A 23,802-nucleotide genomic window follows, 5' to 3' on the forward strand; every position below is an offset into this window, starting at 1 on the left:
ACCATCACAGGACCTAACCATATCAGCCACACCATCACCGGTTCATTCACCTGCATGTCCACCAATGTAATATACGCCATCATATGCCAGCAATGCCCCCTGCTATGTACATCGGCCAAGCTCGACAGTCTCTACGGAAAAGGATAAACGGACACAAATCAGATATTAGGAATGGCAATATACAAAAACCTGTAGGAGAACACTTCAACCTCCCTGGCCACACTACAGCAGACCTTAAGATGGCCATCCTGCAGCAAAAAAACTTCAGGACCAGACTTCAAAGAGAAACTGCTGAGCTTCAGTTCATCTGCAAATTTGACGCCATCAGCTCAGGATTAAACAAAGACTATGAATGGCTTGCCAATTACAAAACCAGTTTCTCCTCCCTTGGTTTTCACACCTCAACTGCTAGAACAGGGCCTCATCCTCCCTGACTGAACTAACCTCGTTATCTCTAGCTTGCCTGCATATATATACCTGCCCCTGGAAATTTCCACTACATGCATCTGAGGAAGTGGGTATTCACCCACGAAAGCTCATGCTCCAAAACGTCTGTTAGTCTATAAGGTGCCACAGGACTCTTTGCTGCTTTTACAGATCCAGACTAACACGGCTACCCCTCTGATACTTGACAAATGATTTAGTAGCCTGGCCAATAAATAACTGGTTACTTTGTTTTGTTTTACCCTCTGTGAAATGAGTGTAAGAATGTACAGCTTCTTAGGGCTGCTTGCTTGATCAGGACTATACTGTGGTGCTGGAACAATTTGTATAGTGGGGGTGCTGATAGCCATTGAACCAAGCTCTAAACCCTGGATATAATGGAAACCACTTCAAGCCAGGGGGTGCTCCCACACTCCCAGAACCCCTAGTTCCAGCACCTATGGTGCTATATGCCTAAAGATGCTGTCCTTGTCCACTTATAGTGTTAGAGGTTTATACAAATGTTGACTTTCACCCCTGCTGTCCCAGAGATTGCTTCCCCAGGAAAGCCAATGTCTTGGACTGGGGCCGAGCTTTGGCTTATTGATCTCCAAGAGTTTCAGAGTAAGAGCGATCAGACAACTCTAGAGGTTTTCAGCTCTTTTTGGATAGTGCACTTATGTTTTGGACCCACCTTAAAATGTGGTTTTCATACATAATTCAAATTCCAGATGCACCCAGTCATCTTTTTATATATCTCTTCTTGTTTGCAAATGTTTCTTCAGCAGCTTTCATTGTCCCTGTGATAATAAAGAAAGCTTTTTTATATGCATGGTAGGACCTCCCAAGCTGCATGTATTAAGCAGAGAGGTTTTAGATCAGGTCAATTCTTTGTTAAAACAGGCACTGACATTTCCAAGTTGAAACCTCGCTCCCTTAGGAGTTCACTGTTATTGGGCATTAATAAGAATCTAGATATAACTGCTTACTTATCTTGTAATACAGATGGATTTTGTGTAAAAGGGAAAAGTGGTTTTGTCTGGTTGTTTTCATCCATATGGTAACCGGTAATTTTCTAACTTTAAAAAAAATCTAAATGGTGATTTACTAAGGTCTCACTCCAATAAAAAAAATGGTGATTTACTAGGGGCCTGATCCAGAAAAGCACACACGCTTCTTAACACAGTGCCTACTTGCAGGCTTCAAATTGAGTCCATGCTCAAGTGATTTATTGGATCAGGGCCTAAGTGTAAATATTATATCAAAAGATTAATGACTGGAAGCTTCAGTTATTTTAACATGGGTCAAGATTTCCCACTCACTTGCCCTTATGTTGGCTAGGAGGTAATCATGGTACCGCAGCTATCAATGAGGGTAAATGTTTTTAAAGGTGATCGTTGTATTTTATCCCATCTTGTCCAACACATGATGTAAATATCCTTTCTCCTCTTCTTGCCTACTCTTCTTGCCTACTCTTCACTTTATCTGGTACATAAAGAAGTGCAGTCCTTGAGGTTCTGGAAAATAAAACCTCCACAGTTAATGTCTGTGCTAGGTGTGACAAGAAACAAACAAACCATAGAACCATATTTTGCACCAGCATAAATTAAAACCCCACCATGGTATTCAACCGAATTTCTCTGGATTCACACCACTGCAATTAAGAACAGAATTTGGCCTAATATACTGAAGTCAGTGGGAAGCATGTGCATCTGTGGGGAGGCAGGATGTGGCCCATTCAGCAGGTCTTCAGAATTCCTTGTGTGCACTCTCTTTATGCTCAAATAAATTTGTTAGTCCCTAAGGTGCCATAAGTACTCCTGTTCTTCTCTTTACTTTGTTTGGTCTTTTGCTGCTGTCTTGCAATGACTGGTTGCAACTTCTCTACTCTCTAGTACTTGCAGACTCTTGCATTTCAGGGTGTGTACAGCATTCATTAGAAGGCATTTACTTTAGGACCCAAGAAAATGTTTAATGTTAGTGCAATGCTGCCTGCAGTGACTCAAGAGAATGAATATCTACTTCAGGGCAGACTGTTAAGAACCAGGGCACAAACCCCAAATTGATTGTGAATTCTATACATAGATTTCACCAAACAAAGATCAAGTGTAAACTCCTCAGGCACTATAACGGCCTAAAAATGGAGTTGCAAACAGACCCCTTGGGTACTCCGATCTATCTTGCCACCCAGAGTGAGCGTACTTTTGTGATAGATGGTCCCTTACATCAAGAATCACAGCAATATTCAGCAAAAAGAACAGGAGTACTTGTGGCACCTTAGAGACTAACTAATTTATTTCAGCATAAGCTTTCATGGGCTACAGCCCACTTCTTCGGATGCATAGAATGGAACACACAGACAGGAGATATTTATACATACAGAGAACATGAAAAGGTGGAAGTATGCATACCAACTGGAAGAGTCCAATCAATTGAGATTGAGCTACCATCAGCAGGAGAAAAAAAAAACTTTGAAGTGATCATTGAGATGACCCATAGAAGGTGAGGAGAACTTAACATAGGGAAATAGATTCAATTAGTGTAATGACCCGATAAGCAATATTCACATTACTGCCAGCCCCAAAGGCCATTCACTTACCTCAGGTCAGTTGCACTTTAGATCTCACACCAAAGACAACGTTTGTAGTCAATCTTATAATAAGCTATGTAAAGAGTTATTAAATAGGAAAAGGAAAGGGGAGTTATTTACAAGATTAAAGCAGGTAAATATATATACACAAATAAGTTACAAGCTTAAGCTTCAAAAGGTAATGGAAGTGTCTATAATAAGCCAGCTCTATATGTCCTTTAGGGTTGACCTAGGCTAAGCAGCTAGGAATCTCTTGCTTATGCCTAGAAAACCTTGCCCCCCAGAGTCCAAGCAATGCAAAGATAATCTGTTCCTTCCATTTGTGGTTTTTATCCCCCTCCTGTCTTATGGTTTGAGTTGCAAACTCAGCTGGTGGGAGGAATCAATTTGCATGACCTATCGTCATGGGGGGAGGGCAGAACAACCAACGTCTTTTATCCTCTTGAATGTCCCACAATAGTATATCTGATGTTGATGGACCTTTCCTGTTGGAGATCAGCACTTCATATTAGCTAAAGTCTCTCTCCTATCTGGTGATTCACATAGTCACAGAGGGTCACAATACACCACTCAAATGTTACCTTACAATGTGGGATACAAAGCTTATAAGTGAGATCAATGCATGAAGAAACTCACAAGCATTCAGTAAAGTCTAAACACATTCTTATAATTCTAATACCTGTTTTAACAATAGCAACACACAGCTGAGCCAGACTGTTTCCAGTTCTGTATTTGTCAGTGTTCATTTGAGACATGGGGACTTTGGCTTGAGCTTGCACCTGGTCTGCCAGCATCACAGTTAGATGTAAATATATAACCATGCTTATATACTGCATGTAAATGTCTAAACTAAATTATGAACATGTCTGAAGTTTTTACAGTTTGACCTAAAATTCCGCTTCCCCAAACAAGGTCATATCCCCCAGCATATATTTTATTTTTATTTTGGGGCTACATGGTGACTAGCTAGAACACGTCCATGCAGGAGAATAAGGAGGAAAAATGATCTGCGTAGCTGCTTGAGACTTGCCTATGCTGTCTTGTTGGTGCTCATGTAAATACAAGGCCTGTGTGCAGATGCTATCCCTACCCCAGGAGCACCTAGATGGAGAGAATGGTCCAGTGGTTATGGTGCTGGCCTGAGATTCAGGACATCTGGACTTAATTCCTTGATCTGTTACAGAGTCTCTGTCTGATGTAGTCTCTCTGCACCTTAGTTCCTTATCTGTAGAATGGGGATAGTAGCACTGGCCTACCTCACAGGAGCCTTGTGAGGATAAATCCATTAAAGATTATGAGGCACTCAGTACTACTGTAGTGGGAGTCATATAAGTGTATAAAATAGATGGGATAGAATTGATAGTAGGTGTAGTCAAGGCTCTGCTGCACTCATCACCAGCCAGTAGAGTGAGCATGGGGAGGAAGGGAGGTAGGAAACTGCCCCAGAGAAGATCTGTACCACCTACTTTCCCCCTACTCCTCATAGTGCCCCAGGGGGAACTCTCTCTCTCCAGGGCCGCCCAGAGGATTCAGGGGGCCTGGGGTCTTTGGCGGTGCGGGGGCTCCCTGCCTCCGAATTGCCACCAAAGACCCGGCACTTCGGGGTCGGGTCCTGGGGTGGAAGGACCCCACGCCACGGGTCTTTGGGGCACTTCAGCGGTGGGTCCAGGAGGGAAAGGACCCCCCGCCGCCGAATTGCCGATGATGACCTGGAGTGGAAGAAGCTCTGGGGGCCTGGGCCTAGCGAGAATTTTCCGGGGCCCCCGGAGCAAGCGAAGGACCTTGCTCTGGGGGCCTAGAAAAACTCTCATGGGGGCCCCTGTGGGGCCTGGGGCAAATTGACACCCCCGCCCCCGGCGGCCCTGTCTCTCTCTCTCTCTCCCGCTCCCTCGGCCACCCACAGGGCAGGGCAGCTATGCATCACCCCTTCCTCAGAGCTGATCCTAACATCTAACTTTCATTTTTTATTTTAACATACAAGCATAGTGGGAATGCTTATCCCAAGCTCCAGATGGCCTGGACAGATCATTCAAAATACAATTCACAGAGAAACAGTTCTAGAAAACCAACCACTTTCCTCTGTACAAAGAAGCCAAATCCCAAAAGCAAGAGCTCATACCCCAGCTCCCCCAAAACCTCCCAAATGGAAAATCCATCCTGCCCTATCCTCATCCCTAGTACCAAAGAACGAGCTTTTCAGCATGCAACAAATGTGAACTATTTGTCACCAACAGGGAATACTTAGCTGATTATTAATGTCTCAACAATTCTCTCCATTGTCCATCATACCAATTTACCCAGATAACAGACTGATTCATGTGGGAGGACCCTCAACTTCCTGTTAAGTCAAAGTTCCATTGAGGTCAATAGCTGCTGAGGTAGCTTAGCATCTCAAAAGAGGTACGGTACCTTGCAGGATCCTCTTAGTCATCTCCCACACCATTCAGGTAATCGGATCTGACTATAGTTATAACAGTCATCTTTATTATGTGGTGGTTTTGTTCTGAATTATGTTAGGGGAATTCATTCTGTTTTAGAATGGCCTCAGTATCCCATTCCAGCTGATGTCAAGTTTCCAGGAGTGTGAGTGCCAAAGTACAATACTACCCAGGTTTCATTATTTATTAACTCTGGAAAAAACAGAGTTATCTGCTCATAAATTCATGGGTAACATCATTTAATACTGCAATGCTTTTATTGCGAAAGGTGCAAGTACAAATAAATTGTTTCTGAGACCAAGAATGCATTTACAAACATGACAGAGGCTACAGGCACTACTGAGATGAAGATGCAGTGTTTTTAGATCACGAAATAGAGTGATACTGAAGATAGTCTTGAAATAGACAATATCATAGTCAGTGCAAGGTGCACTCAGAAGAAACAGTGTGGCACAGTCTGAACACAAAGCCGATGATAAAAAATAAATTCAGTGACAGAATTCTAATAGGCAGAAAGCAAATAAAGGCAAATTAGTATCTGAATATTCATGTCTCAAATCAGTAACACTTTGAATTAATACAAAATAGGTTCACAGTGAGGACAGTACTAGGCCTATCAATAAAATACAGTGCTAAATCAGTAGTTACCAACACATTTGTTGTTGGGTGTGTGTGTGTATATATATAAGTATGTGTGTGTCCCCGGGTCTAGTTTGCTCGGCAGTAACACATTAGAGGTAATGAGTTGAATAGAGTTTCTACATTCCTGCCACACAACACTCTATGCTTGCCTCCCATTGGGAATTGTTCTCCCAGCTCTTGTTTAGAAATGATACTCTCTTACTCTTAGAAGTGGTGATTTTTATCCTGCAATGTTGATTGTTGCACTGAACATAAAAGTCCATTTCCTTCTCTGTAAACAGGTAATTAGGTTTGTCAGTGTAAGTGTGGAGATAAAGATTACTGTAGAATGAGTGAAAGCAAGAATAGATGAATGGATTGCATTTCCAGAAAACATTGCACAATCTGAGGCGGCTCTATGTATTTTGCCACCCGAAGCACAGCAGCCAGGGAGCTTTCGGTGGCGACCTGCAGGAGGTCCGCTGATAATGCAGATTTGGTGGCATGCCTGCGGGAGGTCCGCCAGTCCCATGCCTGAAGTTGCGGGACTGGCGGACCTCCTGCAGGCATGCCGCCAAAGGCAGCCTGACTGCCGCCCTTATGGTGACAGGCAGGCCACCCCCCATGGCTTGCCGCCCCAGGCATGTGCTTAGTGTGCTGGTGCCTGGAGCCACCCCTGTGCACAGTAGGCATATATTAGTGCATCACCTGTCATGCATGCAGCAGTGACATGCCATCTGTGCCCAGGACTGGCTGTGTCTAGGGGATGAATCTGTCCAACCCCAAAACACACATGGAGGATGTTATTTTGTAGAACAAAATGGTGTCCTCTGCACTGTGTGACCTCACAGGCTCTGCACATGTGAGGTCACACTTTGCTTGCAAGTGTAGAATTGGATACCTTACTGAAAATGTCATGGCATGCCACTTGTGTACAGAAAGTATGTATTCATGTATTTATTACCTGTCTGTTCTAGGGTGCATAATAGAGGGAAACAAGCTTTAAAAAACCTCTGGTTTCATTGTCTTGAATGCTCATGGCATCATTTGTTTTATTTAGGAGCAAGAGATTGACACTAACATGCAGAGATGCGTCAGGTTCTCACAAACTAAAACAATACTCATCCCTTCCTTTGGATCACAAACTAATCTGCTTGACTATTGTAATTATAGCAGACTTCTGAAGGTTTTCACCAATGAAAAGTTTCATTTTAGATGTCATCTACGAAGCTTTTGGGAATGGTGTTCTCTCTCTCTGTCTGGAATATAGCAGCCGCACACAAAACAGATGGCACAGAGTCAATCTGGTTGAAATTAATGGAGTCAGACTATCCACACAATTCTTTTCAACCAAAAAAACAGATTTTTTTTCAGTGATTCGAACACCAAATGCATTTTGTTTCTCAAGAAACATAGTTCAAGTTAAGGATAAAAAGTGGAAATCGGTGAAGAGCAAAGCCTGCTGTTTAAATCAAAGCCCAAGTTCACCTACATTGGTAGCATTCGAGGCTTGTCACACATTTCTGGTGAATAGCGCTTCCATCCCCTCATCTGTTTTCAGTTGGGCCACCTGGTCGAAACAACCTCTCTCTGTGTGATAATACTACATGGACCCCTCCTCCCAACCTTTACCTACAGATTCATAACGAGTGTGTAACACATTTGAATCCACACATAGGATTGATGGCACAGCTAAGTAGTCCTTACAAGCAATCTCACTGAAGTCAAATTGAATGAATACACGAGTAAGTATCAGTACAATGAAACCCTGGCTGACACATGATTTACAATGGTAAACAGAACCAGTTACAATACAAAAACAGGTTGACACCTGATTTACAATGGTATTTAGGTGCCTATAGATGCAGGTAGGTGCCTAGCGGGACTTTCAAAAGGTTATGTCCACTTAGGGTATGTCTACATTGCGATAAAAGACCCACGGTGCAGCTGTGGCTGGCCTGGGTCAGTTGACTCAAGCTGGGGTTTCGGGGCTATAAAATGAGTTGGGCTGGAGCCCAAGCTCTGAGATCCTGCAAAGGGCGGAGGGTCTCAGAGCTCCCCGAACATCTGCACTGCAATTTTTAGCCCCACAGCCTGATCCCTCAGAGCCTGAGTCAGCTGACTTTGGTTCTGAGACAGTGCCGCATGTTTTTTATCACCGCTTAGAGGTAGAGTTAGATGCTTTTGTAAAGCCCCTAGATGCCTAAACACCTTTGTAAATTTGGTCCTCTGCCATAATATATTTTGTCCTTCCCTGTGAGTAACACAATTATCAGGATCTAACCTGATGTCTCTCATAGCTGTACCATACAGGTGAGACCATCTCCTTGTCTTTACCTGAATTACCCAGTTCTTCTCTCGCCATTGGCTCTGTTTGAAAAATGTCCCAAAGTGTACTGCACATACAAAGCAAGCACAATGCTCCACTCCAGCCCCTGTATCTGTGGCCGTATGGAATAGCTGCCCAGAATGCACAGGCAGACCCACGATTGTGCAATGTGGGAGATATAGACAGTTGACACATGGCTTTGTCTTAAACATGTCTGCATGGATGTGCTGAGAGTATTCGTGGCAAATGAACATAGAGTCTGGTTAAGAGCCTTACATTGCTGTCACAATACTAGAGAAACAATGTGTGTATTCTTAGCAACAAATTATTATTAAATAATGTAACTGAGCATTGTTTTTTCTATTCAAAACTACCAAGAAGGAGAGACAGGAAATATTAAATGTGGTAATAGTAAGGATGAAATTAGGAAAAACAATTTTAGTTGAATATCAGGAAATGCTTCTTAACCATGTACTATGGTAGAAAACACAGAAACCCATTCGCTAAATACTGCTTAAATCTACAATTAACAAAGCAGTAGAAAACACACTGTAAGCCACAATCTTGTATGGGCAGAGAGAAGCACTAGATAATCTAACAGGTCTTTTTCCACCTCTAACTTGTATAATTTGATGATTACCAGGTAAGGCCACTCACATCAAAACAGATGGCAATTATTGGCTTACGCGTTGACATTCCGATTTCTGAGAGACATCTAGTTATGTAATGTCATTTCAAGTGTGTGCATTGTCTGATTTTTTCCTTCTTCCAGACAGAAGTTTCTAAAAACAAGCCCATTAACAGAAAACGAAACTACCTTTTGCTGATATTTAGGATGGAGTTTTATGATCACCCAAAAAAAGCAGGAGCATTATACCCATATGCTTTCAGGCTGAGAACATTTTTATGCTCGTTCACTCCAAAACTGCAACTGCTGTGTGGGATTTATTGTGTTTATTTAAAAACAGCAAACATTTTCAATTATTTCCATACTGTTCAGGGAGCATAATTTACTTAATACTCTAAGCAATCACATTTCTTGGGGACTGGTGCGAAATGTCACATCTAAAAGATGACTCCCTTGTTGGCTACTGAGCAATCCCCCATTTCTATTTTTCATTTTTTATTTTGATTTAATTTTCAGACAATTCAACTTCCCCACCATGCATGAGTGGGTAAATTCATTTCACTTGTCAGAAGAAAAATTTTCATAATTAAAACCTAAAACAGGGGTAGCCTTTCCTGAGGTGACCACATATTTCACATCTGTTCTATTTTATTTATTCCCTTTTGTGGTTTGTTTGGCTTTGGACATATTGTGGTTTTAAGCTGCTTTCTGTTCCAAACAGACAAATGCAAACTTTGATTAGTTTGACTGGATTTTGGATGAACTTCAGGGGCCAGGCTGACAGCTCTGGAGATGGAAGTTCTCTCTTTATCCCCCGAAGGGAAATTAACGCCTTTGCAGCGAGCCAACTTTTGCAGTGTTGCAGTGGGGCATAGGTCTTGAGTTAGACCTCTGGATAGGAATGAATTTCACTCAGAACAGTAGCAGTGCAAGCTTCCCCATCAGTCTGTCTCTAGCCAGCCGTTCTGCTGCAGAGCAGGTCAGCATCTATGACCCGTTTCATCCTTGGTCAATCTACTGTGGCTGCCTATTATTGCCAATTGTGCTGGTGTTTTCTGTGTACAGTAGACATCTGTCCACTAATTGAACTGAGTCCATTAAGCCATTTTGCATAAGCTGCCAGCCAACCATTACATGGTAATAACTTTTATTCTTTTTTATTGATTTGGACTGCAATCAAACTGGCAAGCTTCAGGTGACAAACTCTGTATTCCACCACCAGTCCAGTGAGCCATCAAGTTCTGCTTAATTTAGTTATTCTTTTAATTAGAGATGGGTCTGAACTGAGAGGTTTGGATCTGAATCTAAACTTTGGAGGTGTTCAGATTTGATGTTTCAGTTTGGTTTGTTACCGAGAGAGGCTCCGAGCATATACGTGCTGTTTCTTTAAACCTGTAGTTGGGAAGCAGGCAATGTGGCTGGGAAAGGTGGTCGGTAGAAGCCCCACAGTGAAGCAGAGGCAGAGAGACTGTTTAGAGATAATAATGGCCTCCTTGTTTTAATAAAGCTCCTTGTTCAATGATAGAAAACAGTGATTCTATGAAAATCTGAGGCAGGTGCTGCAAGGTTCTGCTTCAGGCACTGCTCTAACTTTAATGTTTTCTTTACAGATCGGAAAATTCCTGTCTCTCGAACATTCTGGCTCTTGTCAGGGAAAGCACATTGGCTCTTTTCCCAAAGGTTGGGCTGCTTTTCCTTAGGAAACCATGAATTGTTCTCCTAAGGCATTTGCCACAAAAACCTAAAGCAAATAATTATTACAGTTAAGCCATGGTCATAATTTCCATTTCACCGAGGTCAGCTGCATTTCAGTTTTAAGATTAGCTGCTGATGATGTAACTGGCTTGTGTTCCTCTTACATGGTGCAGGTTGTTAATTAAGCACTGATCTAGAATAGGTGTACCTGCTCTAGGCTTACCAATAGCAAACGTGCCTTCTTTAATCAAAATCCACTTTTTGAGATTTGGGGATGGAAATAAACTTTAAATAACTCCAGGGACAGTGTTCTGTAGAAGTAGAACTGATATGATCCTGTGCTACGTGGTGTTTATGCTGCCTTTCCTCTGCCCTATTGAGAAAAATGGTCCCTGGAAAGTGTAGCATGGAGCATGCCAGTAGGCACAGAATTTCAGAGGTTAATTAATCTTCAGACTTCTCCAAGCATAGCTTGAAAAGGATTATTTCTCCATCCAGCTGGTTGCAATTTGTCTGAACACTACATACACCTTCCCTACAGACACAGTGTGGATGTGTTTGCAGTGCTACCATGAAACGTGTTTTAAAGCTACAAGTATCACAAAGCCAACAGCATCTATATTAAAGCATGTATGTTTCTCTTACATGTATCTCAGGTTAAAGGACTGGAACCTGGGAGCCTTCAGCTGCAACTTAAAAGAAAAGTGAGGTGTTAATTGTAAGATGGGCTGTACAGAGAGGTTCAAAGCATGTGTTTAAGTGAAAGTGTATTGACTGATTACCGTCAGCTGCACAAACAGAGGAAAATATTATCCCCGCCCCAAGGCTCTATATACAGTCTATAGGATCTGCTTATGGCTATCACAGCATAGCAACACAGCTTGCTCCCCATCCATTATGTGACTGCAAGTGGTGAGTATTCCAAATGGGAAGTAGCTCAGGCTGGGGGCTATGACAGCCCCCTAGAAAGGCAGTGGCATAGTATAGGAGGGATGGCGCCAAGCCCACCCTATCTGTGTGTAGCAAGGCACCACAAGGGGAAGAGCACTATGCTTATGTGCACAATGCCTCTGCAGACATCAGCCCTTTGTCATCAGAGACACTTGAGCTGGGGGAGGGAACATGTTCATCCAGCCTCAACTTAGGCTCTAAATTTAAGCACATTCAACTGTGTGTACAGTCACCTCTCATGTGAACAAATCAGGGATCTAAGCCCCTGTGTGTGCAAACCAAGAGGCCGTTCTATGCAATATTGGTCCTCATAGAAAATAGTTACTAGAGCCCAGGTTTTTAAAGGTATTTAGGCCTTGCTGTGCTCTGCATTGCAATGCCTAAGCCTCATTTTTAAAAGGAATTTAGGAGCCAACATTCCATTGACTGTCACTGGGATTTTGCCTCCTAAGTGCCTAAGTCCCTTTTGAAAATGAGATTTAGGCTCCTGAATCAGTGAAGCCTTATAACACTGAGAGCAGAAATGCTAAAATACCATTAAAAATCTGGGCCTTAATGCCTGGATCTACAGGCTGTTGGCTTTTTCTCCGTAAAGGGACATCCTAAGACACAGAATCATAAAACTGGAAGGGACCTCTAGAGGTCATCTAGTCCAGTCCCCTGCAGTCAAGGCAGGACTAAGTATTATCGAGATCACCCCAACAGGTGTTTATCCAACCTGCTCTTAAAAATCCCCAATGGAGATTCCGCAAACTCCCTAGGCACTTTATTTAAGAGTTTAACCACTCTGACAGTGAGGAAGTTTTTCCTCATGTCCAACCTAAACCGCCCTTGCTGCAATTTAAGCCCATTGCTTCTTGCCTTTTTTTTTGCGCAACAGTGTTACACTGTTGAGTCATATTTAGCTTGTGATCCACTATGACCCCCAGATCCCTTTCCATAGTTCTCCTTCCTAAGCAGTCATTTCACATTTTGTATGTGTGCAACTGATTGTTCCTTCCTAAGTGGAGTACTTTGCATTTGTTCTTATTGAATTTCATCCTATTTACTTCAGACCATTTCTCCAGTTTGTCCAGATCATTATGAATTTTAATCCTATCCTCCAAAGCACTTGCAACCTCTCCCAGCTTGGTATGGTCCACAAATTTTATAAGTGTACTCTCTGCCATTATCTAAATAATTGGTGAAGATATTGAACAGAACCAGACCCAGAACCAATCCCTGCAGGACCACACGCGTTATGGTCTTCCAGCATGACTGTGAACCACTGATAACTACTCTCTGGGAATTATTTTCCAACCAGTTTTGCACCCATTTTATAGTAGTTCCATCCAGGTTGTATTTCCCTAGTTCGTTTATGAGATGGTCATGCGAGACAGTATCAAAAGCCTTACTAAAATCAAGTTATACCACATCTACCACTTCCCCACATCCACAAGGCTTGTTACCCTGTCAGAGAAAGCTATCAGGTTGGTTTGACACGATTTGTTCAGCAATTGAATTAGCTTCATTAGTATGTTCCTCCAAAAACATTTCCTCGCACCTTGATGATCATTTTCAGTGGTTTAAAAGTCCCTTTAGTGGATCATAATTTTTTCCACCTGAATTAATGAGCAAGGGCCTCTCCATCACAATGAGGCTCTGGGTGCATTCTCCCTGTATCAGACTGCGAAACTAAGGCAGGCTTTTTGTAACTGCCTGTGGCAGGGCAGGGGTAAACCCCTTGAATGCCCTGTTAAAATGCTGGCTAAGCCCTGCTTTTTGGTAAGGAGGCCAAGTGCGGGGGCTTCGGCAGCCAGCAGAGGGCCCAGCTGCAGGCCATCATGAGGGCTGACTCACAGCAATGACTGAGTTAAATCCCAGCAGCTGGGCTGAGGATGAGAGGGCTATAAAAGCCCTGAGGAAAGCTCAATCAGAAGGCTCGCCTGGGAGGAGACAGGAGGGCTATATCTTTGTCTCCCCACCCAAGGAAAGGAGCCTCATGGACCAGCAGACCCTGGGGAGGGTCTAAACATGGATAACTGTTGGGGGAAACAAAATGGGGTTGCACTGTTAATAAAGACACAAGGATGGAGCACTGAAGAAGGCATGAGGACTATTTATTTAGCCGGCCAATACAGGGCACAGGCAGAAGAGGGTGGACCCTGTGACACTGCCCCTTTGGAGAGGGAATGGAGAAATGGCCGGGCCCCTTGCCCCACCCTCTTTGGAATGGGAGTGCTGGCATGAGTGCTAGTCAGGAATGTTTCTGGTGCCCGTGCAGGACTGAGAAAAGGGGAGAAGTCCTTCGGCCCCTTCCAGCAGTTGCAGTAGACAAACAAATGAGGACACCCTCAGCCAAGAAAGAGTAGGGGAATCAGTGGTGGACCACTGCTACCACACCCATGATTGCCAACTTTGGTGGGATGAATTCCTGCAGGTTTCATCACATGACATTAAGATGAATCTTTAAATCCTGGAGACTCCAGGACAATCCTGGAAGGTTAACAACCCTACTTAGAAATAACAGAAGCTAAAGTCCTGGCTCATTTGATCCAAATTGGCTTTCTAACTTTTCTTTTTGGTAATTCAGAATGCCAAATTCATTCTATACAGCATCTTCAACTGGAGGAAGTGTTACCCTACTTAAGCAAACTATATCTCCAAAACATAAACAAACTCATTTCTAAGTATCCTCCAGATCTGACTCAACCATATTTTCTATGCTAAACCATTGAAAATTGAAATACTTCATGGCAAGAACAATAATATTTAGCACTTACATAGTGCTTTTCATCTTCAAAGTTTAAACATTAGCTGATTAATAATTTAACTAATAAATGATGTATATTATGTGTAACCAGTGGGAATGCAGGCCCCACTAGGTAGTATATTTTGATTGGATTTCTCAGACTAAAGCACTGGGATTTCTTTTTCCTCCAAGTATTGGTGTAAAGTAGATAATTATTTGAGCCGCTAAGCTAGCTTGTGATATTTAACTAATTTACTCTAAATTGCAAACATTAATATGCTCCTAAATATTATAAAAAACTTAAATATTTAGGAATCAAGAATTGCATTTTGTTCCTTTTGTTTTTATGTCCGGACCAGATGATCAATAAGAAGTATGGTTGAGAACTAATAAATTGTTACATAAATAAAAGACTGCTGGACTGTCATGCTAGCTATCAGACTAAACTGCATTTACAAACAGCATGATTTTCATTTGGTGCTTGTAAAACAAATTAGGCAGAAAAGAACTTTATTCTAAAATATGGTTAACCATTGGGCTCATCAAGAGAAAAGAGATGACACATAGGATCTTTGAAGTAGCAAATGGTGCTACTAAAAAATCATTAATATGCACACTAGCAAAAATTTGACAGGCTCTTGTGGCTGTTCTTCCAGACATCTAACGGGTTTTTTCACAAAGCCAATCAGATTTTGCTAAAGCTCCCTTTGTTAATTATTTGTACTTTGAGTGCAGTGATAAAGGCATGTTCATATGCAGTAATAGCCTTTTCCCCCCTAGCCTAATTAAGGACAAATGCATTTAATAACAAACTTAAAAAAATGTTTTAAGTTTGTAGGTGTCACCTGAGTTCCTTTCCCAGACACTCACTAGGCTCTAGGCAGCACCACAGCACTCACCAGGCTACTGCTCTGCAACATCCCAGCTGGACCAGATATAAAAAATGGTTCAGCGTCTGACATACCGTCGTAGGTTGTCCTACAATACAGCCTCTAACAAGACCAGGCTATCCCGGACACCAGGTAACAGGATTGTTTACCTTTACACCAAGAAAGTTGGCAAGGCACCAAAGTCTGCATGTGGTGTGTGTCCAGGAAGACTTCGCGGTGTTCGTGCCGTGCGCCCTAAAGTCCTTATGAGGTTGTCAAAAACAAAGAAGCATGTTAGCAGGGCCTATGGCGGTTCCATGTGTGCTAAATGTGTTCGTGACAGAATCAAACGCGCTTTCCTTATTGAGGAGCAGAAGATTGTTGTGAAAGTATTGAAGGCACAAGCACAGAGTCAAAAATCTAAGTGAATCTCTTTGTATTGTCTGCCTAATAAATGAAAATTCAACTATCAAAAAACATCCCAGCTGGCTTTCCCACTCCAGCAGGGCGCCTGACAATCCACCCCTTCTGGGGCTGTCAGCGAACAGAACAAAAGGGGACTTCACACAAATGATTCATCTGAAAGCTGGGTTACGGCTCTCTTCCTTCAGAGGACTCTCAGTAGGTGGTGACAGCCTCTAAACTAAGTTCATAAGTTAAAGAATAGCTCCCTCTCAAGATGAGTCAGCTCTGGGCCCTCCCTTCCCTCAGGAAGGGGCATCAAGCAGCAGCTGTCTCTGGGAGCTGAGGACCAAAGGTTTGCTCAGCTCCCCGGTTTGCCACCAGCCGAGCTGGGTTTCTCCCTTTAAAGCTCCCCACTCCACTCCTGACATTTCTCACAAGTGCGATGGGGAGGAGCCGGCAGAGCCCATATTAGCTCTTTGACCCCATGTTGGCTTTGTATACCCACCACACTAGGATTACTAGTTCTTTTTTTTCTTTTGAATATGCTTCTGTTTCCTTGCATTATTACCAGGAATTGGGCCATCTGCTGATTAGAGTTGGTTGAATATTATTGTCTATCACATCAGTTAAATGTATACTGCCATTCTTCTCCATGGCTAAGATGTTCAAAAATACAGCACAATGTTAGGCTCCTAAGTTAATATCTAGGGGTAAATAGGCATAGGCCCATTGACTTCACTTGGCCTTTGCTAACTTATATCAGCTGAGGATTTGCCCCTCAAGCTCCTAAATAAGTGGACTGTGCAATCAATGGGAACTGCTAGGTAAGCATCATTTTTGCAAATCAGGCCACTTAAGTATTTTGGAGCCTATAAATAGACTTAGCACTATAATTTAGGATTCCTATGTTTGAAAATCTTGGCCCTAATACTTTACTTCAGTCAAGATTTTTTTAATTTATCTTGACTCCTAAATAAGTGGATGGGGAACCCACTGAGTTTATTGAGATCCTATATTTGGCTTCATTTCAGCAAAGCATTTAAAACACATGCTTAAGCTCCACTGAAGCACGGGCTTAGTATTAAAGATGTGATTAAGTACTTTGCTGAATCAAGACCTTAAGTTGGTTGACAGTCTCTTTGTTGGGTGTTTAAGAAGTTTTTTAAATCCTCCTGTTTGTTGACCACTCCACTTTTCACATCCTTACTGTATCTCTTCCTAGTGGAGGATGGGACAAGGGGCAGTAACTACTAAACCACTCTCAGTGCCCCAGGGATCTGTGCTGTTTTTCACTCCATTGTGCATTGAGCTATCTTGCCTTCTGACCTATATAGGCTGCTCATGCCTCTCCATGCTGCTCTAGATTCCACCAATGGGGTGACCATAATGCAGTGCAATAGTCTTCTCTTTCCAACCTCACTTCAGTGGTGAGACTCTCCACCTTCATCGCTCATAGCCCCTGCCAGATCCTGGAGTCATACAGTTGGACCGAGCCTTCTACCTGATCATGTTGATCCACTACTAGACTTCTATTCCAGTTCCTCCTTAAACACTCCTCTTACCAGAACTAGTGGGGTTTCTTCCTTGTAGTCTCTCCAACTGTTTCTTCAAGAGTTTATTTTTTTCCGCACCATCCATTTTCTATGCCTTATAAAATTCTAATCACTATACTCCTTAGGGCATTTCAAATTCTCTCAAACTCAGCTTTCCCAAAGCCAGAAATGTTTGCACTGCTCATGCCCATCATAAATGTTACAGAGCTGCTGAAAACACCATCAGCTGGCCCAAGATGCTCAGCTTCAACATCTCCCCAATGAGTGCATGAAGGGTGTTTTGATTTGTTTTGCTCCCTAGCAATTTCCCTTTGGGAGTCTTGAATAATGAGCTTTATTTCTACTGCAATGAGTAAAGGTGGCAGCTAGCTTTCTCTTCTGCACTGCTGTCCTGCAAAACCATCAGGGGTTGTTGAATAGTCACAATCATTCCACACTAGCTCAGCGGCAGCCCTTTCCTTCCAGACTCCATCCCTTGTTTGACTAAGGACACAATAACAATCTTCAGAGGTTCCATTCCTCCTCATTCTCACCTCCAAAACTGCTTGGTGACATCTCTGCTTGACTTCTTGTCAGCTGCTTCTTGTGAATAAGGACGGAAAGATTTGTCCCCAGATGGGCAATAACTATTGACAGTCATTAAGAGCTTGGGTGTTACTTAAGGCTGGAAAGTAAATAAAAATGAAACCAAAGTGATTTATGATTGTCCCTCAGTAAAACAGTCCTCAGTGTTTCTATGCAATCAGTCTCCTTCAGTGCATATGAAAAATTAATTCCCATTCTGTTTAAAAATAGCATTTCGTCAAAACCACAACAAGACTGCAACGATGTAAAAATAGTCCAAATGGAAAGATTATATTGAATGTATGGAAGTCTTCCATTCCGGCTATTTAGGTACTAGGAAGAGGAAAATAAGAGCAAGAATACAGTATTGATAATGGAATTATAATAAGTAACAGCTTTAGACTAATGCTGCCATGTGGAATTTGGATTTGAATACGGAAGTGTCAATACCTCATTTAGATGAAAGGGGAAGCATGGGCTAGTAGTTAAACCAGAGGAATGGGAGTTCTGCATTCTATGCCGGGCTTGGCCACAGACTTGTGTGATTTTGGTCAAGCGATTTAACTAGTGTCTAAACCACTGGGCCATTTTTCTTTCAGCATAAGTCCCATTGTAGTGGTATGAGCTGGTAATGGGGGAATTTTGCATCTTCTAGATATGGCAGTGCCATGGTTTGGCCATTCCATCATGATTTGACCACATGACAAGGCAGAGTATTTCTGTTCCTCCCCAAAACTGCATAGTGTAGTTTTCCATACAAAACCTATTTACTTAGGCTTTGTTCTGGTTGGGGCAAAGGGTATGGGTATGACTAGGGAAGGAGGAAGAATTTCTCCTTAGCGTTGAAGAATCAGTTGGATATCTTCACCGGATGGCACAATAGAAGTACAAAGGAGGATTATTAATGAATTAACTATATGATTAATTTAGTTTAAAAGCTAAATTATTTAATTATTCATTACATTAGCCCCAAAACTGACAGCAGTGACGAGACAAGAAATCCATCTGCAAAGCAATAACATAACTCACATTAAAGAGTGTTTCTTTATTATTGAATGAATTAGACAATAGGTTATAAACAAGTTGGCCAACAGCCTTTTTCAGGCATGCTAAAATTGATGCTTCTCTGGTGCATCGTTACAGATTATAGCAATGTGGGATTGAAGGCAAGATCAGGTCATCCCTAATGAAAAAGAGTTTAAACTTTTTAAATGTGGTCTGTCTAAAACAAATGAATCCTTTCCTTAGAAACTCAAGCTTAGGTGAACCAAGGTCTGTAGTTTAGAGGAAACATCCCTTAGGAAGCAAGTGGGGGATTTCTCAGTGCTAGAGAGGCTTTCCAGTACTTGTTCAAGTATTCCAAACAGCATCACATTTAAGGGAGAGATAATGGGCCAGAGTTATCCCTGGTATATAGCTCCACTGAAATCACTGAAGTTACATCAGGGATGAATTTGATTTACTTGTTTTCAATGGTGTGACTGAGACAAATTTTAAATAGTTCCCATTGGCAATGGAGGGAAGATATTTAAAACAAGGAGTGGGGATACTTTTACTATGCACTTATTTGTTGTGTCTATAGGCCTCAAATGAAGTCAGGTCCCCACTGAGTTCTGTGTACAGACACAGAGGGTATGTCTATGCTAGATCTGGATGGTTAATTTCCAGGGTGAGCAGACATACCCACACTAGCTCTGATTGCGCTAGCATGCTAAAAATATAGGTGTAGCCAGAGAGGCATGAGCAGCGAGATGGGCAAGCCACCTGACTACATACATAATGTATCAGATGAGATCAGGTGGCCAGCCCCATCTCACTATGGCTGGGCTGCTATTTATAGAGCACTAGCTCCACTAGAATTAGTGCGGGTATGTTGAACCAAGCTGGAAGTTAGTCCTCCTGCTCCAGTGTAGACATACCCATAGTAAGAGAGAGCCCCTGCCCCAGGTAATTGTTAACCCGAACAAATGAGGCAGACAAAGGGTGAGAGGGAACGCCAAGGAGAAGTAACTTCCTAAGGTCACCCAGTAAGTCAGTGGCAAAGATGGGAATAAATCCCAGTTCTCCAGAATCCTAGTCCAGTGCCCCAGCCAAAAAGTTAAATACCTTCACTGTCTGCTATTCAGGAGTAGGTGGAAATGCCCATGACTATTTTGCAAAAGGATCTTTAATCTATCATTAGGCACTGCATTCCTTCAGTGAGAACTATAAAATCTATTCTGGATCTACCTTATTCCCACTAGCAAGAATGGATGGAGAAATCAGACTTCCAAATCACTAACTTGAGGTTTTTTAACAACATCCAAAAAAACCAACATCTTTAGAAAATTAGAAAATGTGTTCTACTCAGCTCTGCCTTTTTTTTCCTTTCCAGTTCTGTTTTGCAGAAGCATGAATGCTTCTTGGCACTGCCCTTATCATCTTACAAAGCAGAAGGCAAAAGTGGTTTGGCACCAGATACTTGGCAAATACTATACACTCTGCTATTCTAGATGTCATGAGCCACTGGATCATAGGTCCTGATCTTGCAAAGTTTTAAGTACATGAGTAAAGTACAGGCCTGAGTAGTTGTTTTATTGAAAAAAGTAGGACTACTCGCACATGACTCGTTTAAGTCATTACAGGATTAGTGTTTTATTCTCTGTAAGAATTCAGATCGAATGGGATAAGGCCAAAATGCTCTTTGAAGTTCATGCGATCTTCACATTCAAAGCAGCTGTGGGATTGGGTCCTGCATTTCTTGACTGTTAATAATTCTAGTTTATTTGTGCCAGAAGTATCTAAGAAGCTTGAGCATTTTTTTCCAGCTCCGTACTGAGATTCTTGAATTAGATTGAGACATCTTGTTTCACACATACTGCAGAGGCGGAGAATGGAGGCAAGTTGTCATGCATGAATGAAGATTCTGTGAAGTAGATAACAGATATTTTCCCACCTCCTAATAAAAGTCACAAATGACTCATCTGTAATGGAGGAGATTAGACAAGACCAATAATCTGAGTACTGCCTTTGCTGATGGCAGATGTTGTGAACTCTTGTCAGAAGAATGACCCAAGATAAAGTTTGTGCTTCACCTAACAGCCCAGGAAACCTGACAGTTGTGTGCTAAGACATTCTTATTCTAGAGCTTTGAAATGGTAGTTTGGGATCTCTCTATTTCTCTCATCTTCAAACCCACAGATTCTTAATTCTGAGAAGGAATTTAGAGCAACTTTTTCAGAATCTGCTCCTAACACAGAGACTGACAACTTATAGGATATACATTTCACCAAATAAGAAAGAAAAAATGACTCAATGTTAGTGGCCATTCACAAGCCACCTGGATAAATCAGAAGCCTGAAACTCAGAATCTTAATAAAAATTAATCAAGTCCACTTGCAACAGTGGGAATTATGAAAACTATCACCAGTAGAGTGTTAGCTTCCAGCTAGAATCATGGAGGCATTTTGAAAGCATTAATTCATAGAGTCACTTAAAAAGGCATTGCTTAAATGTATATTTGTCATGAATTCTGGCAGACAAAGAGTTACTTTAAAGTAATTTACACCATCCATCATAAAATATGTCATCAAAAGGAATTATTTAGATTTAACACAGGACCGTAAGCTCCCAAGGACTTTTGGACAGTGAACAATGAGCTCAACCGCCCTATTGAGAAGTCTGCCTGACGTGCAACCTAGAGAGTACTTGAGGCTAGAGGCTCTTGTATCTCACTATTTATAGCCTCTATAATAGCTCACATATCTGATGTGTTTGACAAGGTGTGGGTCAATTTAAAGTTTCAGTGGGAATTCTTAACCAGCTTGTTGGGAACATAAAAACTAGCTCACTATAATACTATTGTCTTTTTTGTCCAGGAAATTCAAATCCTGGTTGTTCCCTGGGAAGATATTGCAAATAAAAGAGCCAGAACCTTGGCAAATATTTTACATCTTATATAGTGCCCTTAATCTGTGGCAGAACCCACAATTATATCATTGATGGTCCTGTGTGTCAAATTTAAGCTGGAGTTACTGATCGCTGCTAGTGTTTTCATTGTGTAAAACATGGGTTGTTTTTCAGTAAAAGTGAAAAATTCATAGTTTCTTCATATTAACTTAATGATGGCATTTCAACAAGCTTTCTTTCATTTCCCAAATTCTTCCCTGCAACCATCTCCAAAAATAACCATAAGAACTTTTTTTAAAAGAAAATTGCTGGTAGTGTAGTAGAAAACCAGTAAGCTGGCTCTGACGAGTAAAACCTAAATGCTACATATAGTATCTCAACACAAAATGACATTAACAATAATAGAAAATATGTGTCTGATGCATTATGCAGAGCAATGAAAATAGACCTCTTGGGGCCTTCCTCTGGAATGTTCAATAGTGTAATACACAAGAGAGAAGCAAGTTAAGACTGAGGGTACGTCTACACTGCAATTAGACACCCGTGGCTGGCCTGCACCAGCTGGCTTGGGCTAAGGGGCTGTTTAATTGCAGTTTAGATGTTCAGGATCAGGCTGGAGCCCAGGCGCTAGGACCTTGTGAGGGGAGAGTCCCAGAGCTCAGGCTGCAGCCTGAGCCCAGGAGTCTATACCGCAGATAAACAGTCCCACAAGCCCGAGTCAGCTGGCACAGGCCAGCCATGAGTTTAAGTGCCGTGTAGAATCCCCCGAGAGGCCTCTTCTTTCAAAGAGGTGCTGATTCAGTCATTTTTGAATAGAGGTGTCAAAACTCTTGGTCCTTACATGATGACTAAAATCATAATCATAAAATTAAAATGACAAGAATACAACTGGTCCTTTAAGGGCAAGGTTTTGACCCAACTGCAGCTATATAGGAGTATAAGAACCGTCCTTACTCCTCTATCTAGGCTACACTGACAAGGGCTAGGGTTCTCCACACATGCTTGCTTCCCTTTTGGAATAAATAGGCAGGTACTGGGTGGGAAGGGAGAGAGACTTGACTTGATTCCACTCTCTTTCCTTGTGTTAGCCACGGAGCTAAGTCAGCATTAGAACGGGTAGAAAAATTTCCACTGAAATGGTTTTTGATGCAGGATTGCTATTTGGCCAAAACGGAAACTTCTGCAGGAAATGTCTTTTCAATTAAAGGTTGCGAATTTTCATTGAAAAACCAAAAATTTGAAAACAAAACATTTTGAAAATCATCGGTTTTTCAACAAAAAACGGAAAAAAGGTAAACATTTTCCCCTCACTTTTCTTCTTCAAGAAAAAAGGACATTTCTCAACCAGTTCAAGGCAGCATCCCTGCTGTAGTAGTTTGTGGCTAATATAGGTCAGTAGTAATTGACCATCCTTCCTGAAGCAAAGGAGAGGCAGATAGCAAATTCCCCTTATAACAGGCTCCTGTGGTGGTGCAGCAATTATTTCCTCTTACTATAGAGTGTGTGTGTGTGTGACACAATTGACATCAAAGTGGTTTGATAGGTTCATAATTTTAAGGCCACAATGGTCTATTAGATCATTCTATGGCCTGGTATAACACAGGCAACAACATTTTATCCAGGTCCTCTTGTATTGAGCCAAATGGTACTATTCAGATATTACAAAGCAAAATTACTTGCATGAAAATTGTTTTTAAAGTGTGATTCTACTCTGAAAAGTGTTTTACCTCCTTACCCCCTGGATCTGTTCTTTGTATTCAAAGTCCTGTCTGTTCACTGCAGGGACAAAAATGGATTTGTACTGCTTTTGCTCCTCTGAGCTCTGCAAAACCAATGCTAATGAGAAAGGGGACGTTGCATTTTATGCCTTTTTGCACACAAAAGTAATGGGCTTGGAGGAGTGGCCCTGAGGGTCTAATCTGGCCTGTAGAACCTTAGTTATTAGTAAGCACAAAAAGAAAGGAAGAAAAGAAACGAAACCAGCGTGTGCTTCCCATCCCAGGTTGCGTTCAGAGAAACTTTGCCATTGACTGCAAAAATAAGTTAAACAAAAGAGAAATCTAAGGATAGTTTTTGTCTCTCTCTTTAAAGTATTTCTGCCGTTTGGCGCTACCCAA

General features: G+C 41.9%; 1 protein-coding gene across 1 annotated transcript; it reads left to right on the top strand.

The window, feature by feature from the left end:
• The first annotated feature begins 15,330 nt into the window (after positions 1 to 15,330).
• LOC127034311 (60S ribosomal protein L34) lies at positions 15,331 to 15,752 on the top strand. The gene has a single exon (XM_050923029.1). It carries the CDS (start codon positions 15,350 to 15,352, stop codon positions 15,701 to 15,703), a length of 354 nt encoding a protein of 117 aa, XP_050778986.1. The 5' UTR covers positions 15,331 to 15,349; the 3' UTR covers positions 15,704 to 15,752.
• The last annotated feature ends 8,050 nt before the right edge of the window (positions 15,753 to 23,802 follow it).

Source organism: Gopherus flavomarginatus, chromosome 14 (assembly GCF_025201925.1).
Source record: "Gopherus flavomarginatus isolate rGopFla2 chromosome 14, rGopFla2.mat.asm, whole genome shotgun sequence".
NCBI classification, from domain to species: domain Eukaryota; kingdom Metazoa; phylum Chordata; order Testudines; family Testudinidae; genus Gopherus; species Gopherus flavomarginatus.